The 13,940-nt window shown below is 49.2% G+C and overlaps 1 protein-coding gene across 3 annotated transcripts; it reads right to left on the bottom strand.

Annotated features, from left to right (window-relative positions):
• Positions 1-8,334: 8,334 nt before the first annotated feature.
• On the bottom strand, positions 8,335-12,852 carry Mvb12a (multivesicular body subunit 12A). 3 transcript variants are annotated; one of them, XM_052752540.1, is made up of 9 exons: positions 12,715-12,852; positions 12,540-12,638; positions 12,228-12,324; positions 11,618-11,765; positions 10,193-10,312; positions 10,003-10,109; positions 9,306-9,367; positions 8,725-8,781; positions 8,335-8,587 (listed from the first exon to the last, which is right to left on the bottom strand). In XM_052752540.1, exons 1-9 carry the CDS (start codon positions 12,796-12,798, stop codon positions 8,525-8,527), a joined length of 837 nt encoding a protein of 278 aa, XP_052608500.1. In that variant the 5' UTR covers positions 12,799-12,852; the 3' UTR covers positions 8,335-8,524. The 3 variants fall into 3 exon arrangements, with proteins under 3 accessions (XP_052608500.1, XP_052608501.1, XP_052608503.1); XM_052752541.1 differs by lacking the exon at positions 11,618-11,765 and adding an exon at positions 10,562-10,688 and having other exon boundaries at positions 12,715-12,848; XM_052752543.1 differs by lacking the exons at positions 12,228-12,324; positions 12,715-12,852 and having other exon boundaries at positions 10,562-11,765; positions 12,540-12,629.
• Between the last annotated feature and the right edge of the window lie 1,088 nt (positions 12,853-13,940).

The raw sequence follows: 13,940 nt of genomic DNA, 5'->3' as shown, positions 1-13,940 counted from the left end.
TGAGTAGTCTTCTCTGGTGGATACCCTACAAGGGGACTCTATCTATGCAGCTATGGGGGTCCCTCCACACCCCTGTAACCTCACAGCCATGCTCCATAAGCCCAATGAGCTCACCTTGCCAGAATAATTTATCATTGGTGTTCTAGCTAAGGGAGGTAATCCTTCAAACATCTGCTGGAACTCAGGTTGATCCTCCTGCCTCAGCCTAAGTGGGGCAGCACAGCACCCATTTTCATGCAGTATCTGCCATCCGTGTTTAGCTGAGGCCATGAGTACTGAAGGAAAAATGTATTTGTGCCCCCAAATCTCCTGGAAGTCTTGCGGACACCTGTGACTTCCCTGATGAGTTGGATCGGGCTGGCACAGTCCCTCCTGTGAGCACGTGTCCTTTGTGGGGTCTACGCAGGGACAGCTTTCCATTTGGGCCTTTTCCTTTATTTTTTAAGCTTATTTATTTACTTTTTAACTTACTTATTTATTTACCTGTATTTTTTTGAAATAGGTTCTTTCTACAAAGCCCTGGCTGTCCTGAACTGTGTAGACCTGGTTAGCCTGAACTCACAAACCCACCTGCTTCTGCTCGAAAGTACTGGAATGTAAAGGTGTGCACCACTACACCTGATCTACTTAAAAAAAAAATAACATGACCTTTTAAAAAATATTTATTTAACTTTACTTTTATGTGCATTGGTGTGAAGGTATCAGATGCCCTGGAACAGGAATTACAGACAGGTGTGAGCTGCCATGTGGGTGCTGGGAATTAAACTTGGGTCCTCTGGAAGAGCAGCCGGTGATCTTAATTGCTGGGCCATCTCTCCATTCCCCCCAGCCTGCTTTTTTAAGGAGGCTCTCACATAGCACAGGCTGGCCCACAATAGTCAAGAATGACATTGTGCTCCTGACCCTCCTGCCTCCATCTCCCAAGTGTGCTGCCACACCCAGTTTACTCGGTACCTCACTCTACCCACTGAGCTACAGGCCCACAGGGTTGCTGTTGCTGATCTCAGGTGTCCTGCTGTAAACAGAGTTTCTCTGTCCCACCCCATCCTGCAGCCACTTCCAAATAATCACTCAGAGGCTTAATTTAAATTACAAGTGCTCGGCCATTAGCTCAGGCTTGTTACTACCTAACTCTTACACTTAAATTAACCCACATTTCTAGCTATGCTTTGCCACGAGGATCATGGCTTGTTACCTCATTTTTACATGTCCTGCTTGCTCAGCGGCTGACTGGTGTCTCTCCTGACTCTGCCCTTCTTCTCCCTGTATCTCTGTTTGGCTTTCCCGCCCAGCCTTATTCTGCCTGGCTATAGGCCAAATCAGCTTTTATTATCAACCAATGAGAGCAACACATGCTCACAGCGCACAGAGAGATCCTCCCACATCATTTCCCCCTTTCTGTCTAATCAAAAAGGAAGGTCTTGGCGGCATTCCTGCTGAGCTCCTAGCCTGGCTCCAGAGAGGTGCACCTGGCCCTAATCCTTCCTTTGTTTAACCACACCTTTTCTTTCTCTTATCGCCCTATGTGAATCTTATTTGAGAGTCAAGGATCAGAGAGTACCCCAAGGATCAAAGGCCTATGCAAAACTTGGTCCAGGAAACCGGGAAAACCGAGGTACCTGAGAAATCAAGTAATTTGCACCTGGCATTTGGTCTCTGGGAGGTCCTTTTAGGTTTCTTTGAAGGTACAGAAATTAACTATCTAAACTGTAAAAAAGAGTAAATAAATATGCTCTAGGTGAAGGGAAAAGGGGTTCAGTCCTTCGAGGCTGGACCCCCCTGCTGCCATGAAAGGCTAGATTGATTCTTAAGATGCCTCTGTGTCTTCATTCCACAGACCTGCGTGAACCCACACACCTGTGTAGCGACTCACACAGCAACAGAAGGTTTTAACTTTAACATAGTAAAATTACATATAACAAAACAGTTACCAAGCAAGAATTAGTTACAATATTTAGTCTATTTGTATTTGACAAAATCATAGAAAACATTCAATTATTTATCCTATCTTGGTGAGTCTAAAGTTTTTTTTTTTTTTTTTTTTTTTTTTGTTTTTTAAATTCATTTATTTATTACGTATACAGTGTTCTGTTTGCATGTGTCCCTGCAGGCCAGAAGAGGGAGCCAGATTTCATTACAGATGGTTGTGAGACACCATGTGGGTGCTGGGAATTGAACTCAGGACCTCTGGAAGAACAGCCAGTGTTCTTAGCCTCTGAGCCATCTCTCCAGCCTGAGTCTAAAGTTTTATATATAATTTATACTTTATCATAATTAAGGAAATTATAACTATAATTATTTAGTCTTTAACTCCATCAAAGTGAGAGACCCCACCCCAGTTCCCCCTAAGGCTCGAAGAACTGAGGAAAGGGACATCTTAAAATAGCCAGAACTGAGTCAGTTCCCCATTCCCAAACAGGGTGAAGTCAGAAGTTTTAAAAGTACAAAATCAGACTGTCTGCTGGTAACTAACCACGAGATGCCCCCCTCCCACAAGATAACATGACCAAATTTTGGAGATGGGCTGTAAAACTCCTGACAGAGCAAAAAATAAGATAAAGTCCAAGCTCAGGAAAACTGGACCAATCAAGGGTGGACCCGTACTAACCCCCTCCTCTCTGAAGAATTTTGTAGTTTTTGCCTTCAAAAGCTAACCTCCCCAAGAAAGAGGAACTCTCCCCCGTGCCTCGATTAGCCGGGTGTTGCGGACGAGGGCTCCCTGCTACCTTGTATTGCGCCGAGAAGTAAACCTTGCTATTGCAGTCTGGACATCTTTGGTCTCCAGTGGTCTCTTTGGGGGTCCTAATCTGGGCAGAACAAAAGACCTGAGGAGCAAGGCGGTGGTGGCGCACGCCTTTAATCACAGCACTTGGGAGGCAGAGGCAGGCAGATCTCTGTGAGTTCAAGGCCAGCCTGGTCTACAGAGTGAGTTTCAGGACAGGCCCCAAAGCTACACAGAGAAACTCTGTCTCAAAACAAAAACAAAAACAAAACAAAACAAAACAAAAGCAAGAAATGACAGAGACAGCTGGCTGCCTGGACAGTCACCCAAGGTTTCTCTGCAATGTTGGGGCATCCAAATTTGGCTTATAGGCCTAGAATATCTGACAGGCTTTTTTCAGAAGCAGGAAAATTTGAAGGACTGTCCTACCCTGTCTTGGCAATTTTCAGCAGTCACTTTTCCTGTGTCCTGCTTGTCCAGGTTGGACAGCGTACTTACTGTCAGCAGTTGAGGCAAGGGCAGTTTCTTGCCCAATAGACCAGTTTTACCAAAAAGAAAACAAATTCCATATGGAGTGTCTTTGGTGCCCATCATCCTCTCGGGAGTAGATTGTTGCTGCCAGGAGCAGATGTGTCTCATGTCAAAAGAATCCTAAGTTATTAAAACATTTTAAATGCTATAATTAGTAGGTCTTTGAAGTATTTGAAGATTAGCTATCTATCTGGAGTATATCTCTGCACACCTAGAAAACCTAACTAACATGACTATAGGTTTGACTATTATAGATAACTATTAATCTGTATTTTAAATTATACATTATATTTTTAATTGAGCTGTATAAACACAATACCTTAAATAAGAGTAGAAATATACATACAATATAACAAAATTGACTTTAAATTTGTATCAATAAACTAAAATCAATACCAATGTAAAATATTTTTAGCTTAACAGTTGTTTTTTGGATTGAAATAGATTCAATAATCTACCATTTTTTCATCATAATAATCTACCCTTTTCCCCATGATTTCTATATCATATCCCCCTTTCTTCTTTAGAAAGAGATTGACTATGACCATTAACAATTTATAACCAACCCCCTTTAAATGAAAACAAACATTCATAAACAATATTTTGGGAATTTGGGTGTAGGTCTCTCGACTACTTCCTGTTGATTGGGGGTGTTTGCAATCTTATGGGAACCCTGAGAAAATTTAGAATTATGGTCAAGTCCTAACTGGGGTATTTTGTGTGGCTGGTCCACCTCAGCCAGCAGCCTTGAAGCTGTTTGGATGCAGAACTCAGAGGAAACTGTAACAGAGTATTGAACTGTTGGATCATCTAGGCCATGTGTTTTTATTTGTGTCTGGTCCCCTTGTTCTGAAAATATATAAACTTTTAAAGGTAACATATACACATATATTAATATAAATATAAACAGTATATTGTACACAAGCCAGCCACAGATAATTTCTTATTTTATGTTTAAGCAGGTAAAATATACATCACATGTCTTGTAGTTACTTTACGTTTATTTTCCCATGTCTGTACTCAGGATTTTCAGGGGGTCTTCCTTAGTCAAGCCTGATTTTTCCTAACCCAGAATGAGTCCACAGCCTCTTATCTTCTGTGGAAACAAAAGCAGAACCTTCTTCCCAAAGCAACATATCCCCAGACTCAAATTTTGAAGTCAAGATATTTTCAAAATATATAGATTGGTTTAACCTAGCAGCCCCCACAATCAAATGTCGCTCAGCAGTTAGCTTGTTAAAAGTCAAAACACCCAAAGAAAACACAGCATACATAATCCAGACTGTGCATTTTTCATCTTCTTGTGGCTCATTTTCTTTATATTACTTTACACCCCTTTCTAAGGACTTTATTATTTTAAATCTATATTTTTAATCTAAGCTGTATATATTTTCTCTTCTCTTTCAAGCCTACGTACATCTTTTAAGTACACCGTGACCTGTTTAGAGGCCTTGCTGTCTGAATTTGTCCTTGCTGTTCATCTCTAACCCTTTTTGTCTGTCTGAGCAGAAACCCTAACCCACCATAGAGCATGCAGCTGTGTTCTCAAGCCTGCAGGCAGCAGCTGAGACAAACCTCTTTCTGCAGCCCATGTAAGAATGGGAATCCGCCATGTTGCAGCTCAAGCCCACATGCCATGGTGTCTCTGTACTGCAGCTCGCATGAAAGATGTAACTACGAAGTTGTTTTTGGCTTCTCTTCTGTGTTCTAGTGTTGTGTGACATTTTGTTTCTGTTCTGACAAACAAAGCTTGTCTGGAGATCAGAGGGCAGAGCTAGCCACTAGTTAACCATGGAGGCCAGGCAGTGGTGGCACACACCTTTAATCCCAGCACTTGGGAGGAGGAAGCAGGAAGATCAGGAGTTCAAGGCCACCCTGGGCTACATGAGATTGAACCAGTCTAGAAGAGAAACAGGTGATGGTGGAACACACCTTTAACCCCAGCACTAGTGAGGTAGAGACAGGAATATAAGACGAATGGAGACAGGATCTCGGCCCCCATTCGGTCTGAGGATTTGTTTTTTATTTTATTTTATTTTGGTTTTTTCAAGACAGTGTTTCTCTGTGTAGTTTTGGTGCCTGTCCTGGAACTCACTCTGTAGACCAGGCTGGCCTCGAACTCACAGAGAGTCGCCTGGCTCTGCCTCTCAAGTGCTGGGATTAAAGGCATGCGCCACCACTGCCCGGCCTATCTGAGGATTTGTAGAGGTAAGAAGTCTCTAGTGGCTTCTGCTCTGCTTCTCTGATCTTTCAGCTTTCACCCTTGATATCTGACTCAGGGTTTTTATTTAATAAGAGTAACTAGGATTCTAGAACCCTTTTTAAAGCTTCCTCAGGCTTTATGTGAATGTTCGTGCAGCACATTGGAATGGAACTTTCTGTCTCTTCTGCCCAATTATACCCCCGATGCGCTCCTCAAATTACCATACAGAGGCTTATATTAATTATAAATGTTTGGCCGAAGGCTTAGACTTATTACTAGCTAGCTCTTATATCTAAATTAACCCGTTTCTATTATTCTATGTAATATTATGTGGCCCACGGCTTACCAGTTCCTTCACATCTTGAAGTGTCTGCCTTGACTCCGCCCTCTTCCTCTGGGTCCTCAGTTTGATTGAACCACTTCACCTTATCCTGCCTTGCCACAGGCCAAAACTGCTTTATTATCAACCAATGACAGCAACACATTCACAGCGTACAGAAGGGTCCTCCCACAGCATCCTGCCGAAACTGGAGCTCTAAACACAAAGGTTTCGTGTGCCTTTCCAATGTCAGACAAAACCCAGGTTTGTTTCCAAAGGTGCCTCATGCCAACGTAGAAAACACCAGGGTTATTTCTCCCCTCACCCACACCCAAGTTTAGACAACCATGAACAGCCGGGCTGCCTCAGGGTCATGTCTGTTAAGCTTTAAAATGAACAGGGTGTGAGACAGAGACGCAGCAAGCATGGTCTTTGTTCAGAAAAAGAGAAACGAAGGCCAAGGGGAAGGGCTGAGGTTCAGAGGAGGACTGGAGGGATGGCTCACCCAGGAGGTGCACTCGCTGCTGCTCCACAGGACCCACACTCTATTCCCAGCACCCACTCCAGCTCCAGAGCATCTGGAGCCTTCTTCTGGCCTCCAAGGGCTCTGGCATGCATGTGCACACACACATACATTCAAATAAAGATTTAGATGACATGTAAGAGTGCACCACCCTGGGCCCTCAGTAGAGGAGTGCGGGGTCTCACATCAGGGTTTACAATCTTGCAGACAGCCTGCACATCCGCCTGTTGCTTTAACTTTGGCACAGTGGCTGCACCTTAGTTATTATTAACTATTTCAGCCAGCAATTATGACTCTGAAGTTACTGGCCTGCTTCTCTGGCAGCAGCCTGGCTGCTCAGGTCACAGCCTGGCAGGAATTCTGTTCCCACAGGCACTGGCTGTGTCGCTGCCGCTAAAGGTAGCTTTAACTAAATCTCTATCATTATATCTATAAATAAGACTCGAGATTCAAAGGCTGGGGTGAAAATCTGCTAGCTCAGAGGGGTTGAGTAGTACCCAGCTACCCTTCTCTGCCTGCTGGTGTCTCCCAAAGAGAGCTTTCTTCTGACCCAAAGTTAATTTATTTAATTAATGCAAATTTGGGGTTCACAGTGTGATCAAACACACCCCAACACCCGTCACTCTAGGCTCATAGCCCACTTTGCAAGGATATAAAGTACACAGCTTGGTTTTTAAGCACAGTCAGTCTTCAGGGCTCTTATTATGAAGTGAGAATCATTGTTTCTGTGGGTAAACTCCAAGTGTGAGTTTTCTCTAAAGAGGGTGGGTGACATGGCTCATCAGGGAAAGGGGCTTGCAGCCAAGCCTGACAACCGGAGTTCAAACCCCAGGACTCACACGGAGGGAGGCGTTGTGTGACTCTACCTGGCTAGATGTGAACTAATATCTACTAACCCCAATGCGGAACCAACCACAAAGTACCAATACCAACTTGATGAAACACTGAGTTCATTTGGGTCACCTACAGGAGCAGAAAAGACAACAGCTGCATCACCACAGCCCACCCCAGTAGGGGTGACAGCTCACAGCTGGGAGCCTGGTGTGCAGGACAGGTTGGTGTCCTTTCCAGGATTCTCAGCTTGTCTAAGCCTCTCTCAGCAGCCCTTACAGCTTACACATGCTTGGGGAGGGCGAGGCCTAGTGCATCTGGTCAGTTTTAGGGACTTCCTGAGGTGACTGAGTTGCTTCCTTCCTCAGGTGAGGGAGCTTCACTGTGGGATGCAGGCGTGCCTCAGAGACAGCCACATAGCCTCCAAACTCTCTCTGACCTCTGCACACAGCACTCAGGAGTCCCTCTTCCCACAAATAAATAGAAGTAAAAAATATTTAAGTTCAGGGCTGGAGAGATGGCTCTACTACTCCAGAGGACCTGGGTTCAATTCCCAGCACCCACACGGCAGCTCACAACTGTCTGTGACTCCAGTTCCAGGGCTTCTGACACCCTCACAGACATACATGCTGGCAAAGCAAACACCAATACACATAAAATTTAAGTTCACGGTCATCCTGGCTGAGCTGCACGAAACCAATGTCCAGAAAACCCCAAAATTTCAAAATAAATAACTAAGGCTGAGGCTGTACCTCAGCTGGCAGGGTGCACACCAGGCATGCACAAGACCCTGGCACCCATGCTGAGCGCCATATAAACCAGGTGGGCAGAGCTTGAAGACACCCTGGGCCATGCAGTGGGTTTTCGGACACCTGGACTACATGAGGTCCTGTCTCATAAATAACATAAAGGACTTGCAGAGGACTTGAGTTCAGTCCCCAGTACCCATGTCAGGGAGTTCAGAGCCACCTGGGGCTCCAGCTCCAGAGGATCCAATGCTGTCTTCTGGCCTCCAAGAGCACCTGCATTCACACACACACACACACACACACACACACACACACACACACACACACACACACACACACACACATATACACACACACACATACACACACATATACACACACACACACGCACACACACGCACACACAATTAAAATCTAAATAAATCTTAAAAGAAAGAAAACAAAAGACTCCACGCAGCGGGTACCAGGAAGTGTTTAGTGCCGGAGCATGGGCGCATGCGCAGCCTTCCAGACACAAGATTTGACAAGTGAAGAGAAGGTGCCATCCAGGCCGCCCCTGCACCTCCAGGCAGGAGACCCTATCTCGAGGCTGCGAGGCTGGATGTCAACCAGCAGTGGGTGGCGGTCGGGGGCACCCGAGGCAGGCTCAGGAGACGCTGGGGGGCAGGCGCGCCGCTGCCGTCTTCTCCACCACGAAGCCATAGTTATACTGCGGGAGTGGGGAGAGGGGCTGAAGGAGGCGCTGGGGACTGGAGGGGTACACTGGGAGTGACTGAGGAGTGGGGGCAGACTGGGGAGTTGGGGGACCTGCGTGGGGCCCCAGCACTCCGTGCAGCCCTGACTTACCTCCTTCTCAATGTCTGCCAGTGACTTAATGGTCAGGTCCCCAAAGGCAGAAAAGTTCTAGTGGACAGAAGAAAGAGCGTGAGGCCCGAGTCCCACTGAACCCTGGTGTGTGTGCACGCCACGTGCACGCACACTCACTCACCACGGCCTATGAGGTTCAAGGATAACTTCCAGGAGTCAGTCTCTCCTTCTGCTATGTGGGACCCAAGAACTGAACTAAGGCAAGGCTTCGTGGCAGGTGCCGGCTGAGCTATCTCTTCAAGCATGCCCCCAACTTCTCAGACGGTGTTTCATGTAGCCCGAGCTGGCCTCAAACTATGTAACCAAGGATGAGCTTGCTCCAGAGCCCCTGCCTCCACCTCCTGAGGACTGGGATGATGGACGAGCAACACCCTACCCGGCCCTAATGCTCCACAAACACTAGCCTGAGTCTCACCCCACTCCTCACATCCCTACTCTGGGATCCCCTGGTCTCCATCCCTCATCCATTCAGTCACTGTGCTGGGTCATTCAGCGAGAATGTCATAGCCCCTTAAACAGGGGCTGACTCAGGCGCCCAGATCCCAGGGACGCTGACTCACCAGAGGCCCGCAGCTTTTGCCCTCGAAACGGGGGTGCAGTGTAAAGGGAACCCCATCCATGGCTGCAAGGAAAATTCCCAGAGATGCAGGTGGAAGGCCCAGGACACCCTGCAGCCCCCCTCCCCTGCCACCCCGCCAACCCAGGGAGCATAGACCGATCCCTAGCACAGAGCCATCTTCGTTACAGCGGCTGTGATTCTGGTTTTGGGTCCCATGCGCTCCTGCAGCTCGTCCAAGAGCCACAAGCCCAATAAACCCGCTAGCTCCCTAAACTGGACTCTGTAGTTTGGTCTGTTGTTGGTGCTCTATCTGGAGAAATTTGTTAATGTCAGCCCAGGAAGAGGGCCACACAGCACACCCTGGATTCTGCCCTGGGCGCCTGCAGAGCATGACGTCCCAGCTGTCTCACCCCCCAACCGCCAAGGGGGGAAATCACAGTCTGGGGGCTCCCCCCACCCACACGGCAGCTCACAACCCTTTTTAACTCCAGTTCCAGGGGATCCGTCCTCCTCTCCACCCCACCCAGGGCCATGCACACCCATGGCACACTGGACCTCATGCAGGCAAAACATGCACGTACATAAAATTAAAATAAATCTTAAAAATAAAAAGCTTGGTGGGAGGGCCGGGGAGAGGCCCCCATGCAGTGGGAAAGTCATAGCTCCCATCCAGGCTGCAGCGTCTCCACCCTGCTCACCTGAGATGCCATAGAGACTGGACGCCTCATAGATGGAGTCATTCCTCCGCAGAGTGGATGCCCGGGAACCTAGCCTGGACAACGTCCGCTCGGGATGGCTTCCTTTGCTGGGGAGCAGGGGACAGTGACCTCAGTCAGGCTGGAAGTCTTCCTCTTGGCCCATCTGCCCACCGGGGTGCCTGGGCCTCACCTGGGCTGTCTGGGTGGGTCCAGCGAGAGGCCCTGCATATCCTGGCTCACAGTGCGGGGCTTGGGCACCGGCCTCGGGGCCTTGGATTTCTTGCACCAGATGGCAAAACCACCCATGTCCCTGGAGCAAGGGGCGGGGACAGGAGGAAACCAATGCTCTGAGAAGCCGGGGCTGGCAGGGCGGGCCTGTATCTCTGTGTGACCACCATTTGGGGTATTTTTCTTTCCGAAGCTCCACCTCATCCCAACCAGCGTACTGACTTTGGGCCCCTGAGATCCTCATCCCCACATGCAGAGGGATGAGAAAGAGGTCAAATCTGGAGGTAAAACGGCAGGGAAGGAGCTTAAGGACGGGGATGCTCTACCATACCCCACTCGCAGGTATCCAGGCACCGTCTTGGTCTTCCCACTCAGCTTCACGTCACACACAACCATGTCAGCAGCCCCCAGGGGCATCAGCTTCACACACATGCGCTTCTTCTTGGACACAGAGGCCTCTGGGAGTGGGGGCAGGGGAGTGAGAGAGGGGAGCAGGGCAGGGAGGGGAGCACCCAGAGGGGAGCACCCAGGGGGGAGCACCCAGAGATGCTCACCAGCAGTGTTTCGGGACAACACTGGGGAGCTGGTTAAATCATAAATGGTAATCATAGGAGGGGATGGCACTAACTTTTGGAGTCATCGAAGCAGGCTGACTTTTGTTGAATATTTGTGGGGTGGCTGTGGAATCGACAGTGGCGTATCTATTTTGGCAACCCAACCTCACGTTCCCTGGTCCTATAACGTGTGTGTGTGTGTGTGTGTGTGTGTGTGTGTGTGTGTGTGTGTGTGTGTGTGTCACAAAACTGCTCTTTTTAAAAAAAAATCCAGCCCAAGGCTGTTGGTTGTGCTTCTTGGGGTGGGAAAGGCTATCTGTATTATATGTATTTGTGTTTATTAGATAGAGTCTCAAGTAGCCCAGGTTGGCCTCAAAATCACTATGTAGCTGAGGATGGTCTCCTGAGTGCTGGATGGCATGCCCATTATGTGGTGCTGGGGATGGAGCCAGGCTCCATGCACAGTGAGTGGGAAGCTGCCAGCCGGGCTACGGTCCTAGCCCTGGCTTTTGTGACAGGGTCTCACTCTGTAGTCTATGCTGCCCTGGAATTCACCACATAGCCCAAAGGGGCTCTGAACTAGAAGCAATCCTCCTGCCTCAGCCTCTCAAGCACTGGGATAAAGAGCAGCAGCCCCATACCCAGCAGGTTAAGACAGTTGCAAGGGGCTGGGCATGACGGTTCATGCCCGTGAATCCCTGAAGGAGAGGACTGAAGTTCCAGGCCCGCTGGGACTACACACTGAGACCCTGCCCCCACCTGTAAAGCCAGTGAATCACGGCAGCAAAAGGAGGGCAGGGGAATTTTCGGAAGCCTCCTGTCTGCACACTGACCTGACCCTCTGCGGAGCCACTAAAGACACCTTGAGAACCAAGCACCATGGGGAAGTGGGCAGCTGGGTCCGACAGGGGTGGGGGAGGGGAGCTGAGCTATGCAGAGAGCAGGGGAAGCCAGTTCCAGGTGTACCCGCGGTGCAAGAGCCTGGAAAGGAAAAGAGAACGGCGAGGAGGTCTCCCTCGGCCACAGAAGCAGAGGGCAAGCAGCAGTGACCAGCGTCGCTCAGTAAGGCGGGTGGGTGTGCCAAAAACATTTGGGAGTGTTGTTTGTTTTGAGACAGGGTTCCGTGTAGCCCAGGCTGGTGACAGGTGTGCCCCACTACGCCCAACTTCTCAGGGGAAGCGAAGACTAACTCACAGCCATGCTCTTGCTTCAGCTTGAGTGCTAGTGTGACAGGAGTGTGTCAACTGTTTAATTTGGGGGTAGTGGGTTGAGACAAAGCCTCACTCTGTAGTCCGGCTAGACTTGAACTCCCTACCATCCTCCTGCCTCAGCTTCCCAAGTTCTTCATTAACAGGTTGTGCCTCTCTACCCAGCTAAGTCATATTCTGTACCAGACAGCCGCTTCCTATGCCTGTTGCTCTTCTGTGGGCCCACGGATCTTACTGGTGTCTAGAGGGTCGTTGACTGCAGAGAAGCCGGACGGCAGGGGGCCCTTGTCCATCACGATCTGCATGTCCACTACCACATTGTCCTGAGCGCTCTGGGAGTAGGAGACCGGGCAGATGGAGGAGGGCGGACAGCAGGGATTAAGGGTTAACGGTGTGAGCAGGGAGGGTAGGGGCAGAAGCAGGGAGGAAGGGCAGTGGGTGTCAGCGGGCAGGGTCAAGGGAGGGTTGGAAGAGGGTCAGGGCTGTCAGCGGGCAGGGGGAGGGTCGGGAAAGGCTCAGGCTCAGGCTTCCGGATGCCCCTGCTCACCCTCAGGCTGCCCAGCGGGCTCAGGCACAGGAAGTAGCCAGCCTTCTGCGCGAAGCTGCGGCCGAAGCTGGCGGTCGCGCCCTCCACGGTGCAGGTGATCTGCGGGTCGCAGGGATCAGCGGGCTTTGTCCCCTCCCTGCCCCGCCCCTGCCGCCCATGCCCGCCCCCTGCTCACCGCGCTGAAACCGGGCGGCGGCGGCGCCAGGACTGACGACCAGACCAGGCCCGCGAGCGGCTCCGCGTCCGCCCCGGAATCCATCCTTCCTGGGAACTCAGAAACCAGCTAACGCCCTTGGACAGCCTGGAACCTCGAACTACAACTCCCAGAAGACCTTGCAAATGTGCCCGCAAAGCAGCTAGTGCGCATGCGCAGAAACTGTGGACCAATCCGGTGGAGCTACGCCCTCTGGGCACACCCTTGAGAGATGTTTGCGGAAAAAGAATGAGAACTTCCGCCCTTAATCACCACTCAAGGCGATGAGGGGCCGGCTCAGCTCCCTGTCGGGACTACACTCCCCAGAATTCCATGCGACATCACCCACCGACCCCTTCACCTTTTCAGGGAAACTGGTGGCCAGGTACCGCTGACTTGTCATTCCAACAACTCCAAAAGGCGGGTGCTGGTTGGTGAAATGACCCATAAGAGATAGTTAGCGACAACCAGGCTCATTTAATTAAGCCAATGAAAACTACAAGAGTGCTTTAATAATGGCTAGATTAAGAGTAGCAAAAGGCCGGGGCGGTGGTGTCACACGCCTTTAATCCCAGCACTCAGGAGGCAGAGGCAGGCGGATCTCTGTGAGTTCGAGGCCAGCCTGAGCTACAGAGTGAGTGCCAGGAAAGGTGCAAAAGCTACACAGAAAACCAAACCCTGTCTTAAAAAAAAAAAAAAAAAAAAAAAAAAAAAGAGTAGCGGAAGCCCAGGAGTACAGCGCTTTTAAAGACAAAACCCTTAAGAACCAATTGTGTCAGTGTGGGGGCGGGGGTTGGAGTAACGGGATAACATATGTCTTTTTGCACATTTTAGCAGTATTTTCCAACACAAGGCAATTATTTCTGCTTTACACTTCCTCTAGTTATTTTAGTTTTCTGTTTTAGCTTGCACAAACAGTATTTTGGTTAATACATCTGGACCATGGTCAGGGTCAAGGACAGCCCCCAAAGTGTTGCCAAGGCAGGTGTGGCTGTTAGCGGGTGGCAGGCTCAGAGTGTCTCGGCAGGCGCAAACGGAATCAGAACAAGATGGTGTTAGTCACGTCAGTGTCCATGAGTTCAAGGTCCTGGGCTATATGAGATCCTGCTATAAATCAGAGATAAACAAAAAAATACTTTAAAATATTGGTGAAAAAAAAGAGGAGAAAGGAGAAGCTTGAATACTTTCAGTTCTAGGACCTTTGACAA

This window comes from Peromyscus californicus, unplaced genomic scaffold (assembly GCF_007827085.1).
Source record: "Peromyscus californicus insignis strain IS unplaced genomic scaffold, ASM782708v3 Scaffold_23__1_contigs__length_62951481, whole genome shotgun sequence".
Taxonomy (NCBI): Eukaryota; Metazoa; Chordata; class Mammalia; order Rodentia; family Cricetidae; genus Peromyscus; species Peromyscus californicus.
Note: the sequence above shows the minus strand (reverse complement) of the source record. Positions and strands in the feature narration are given on the sequence as shown.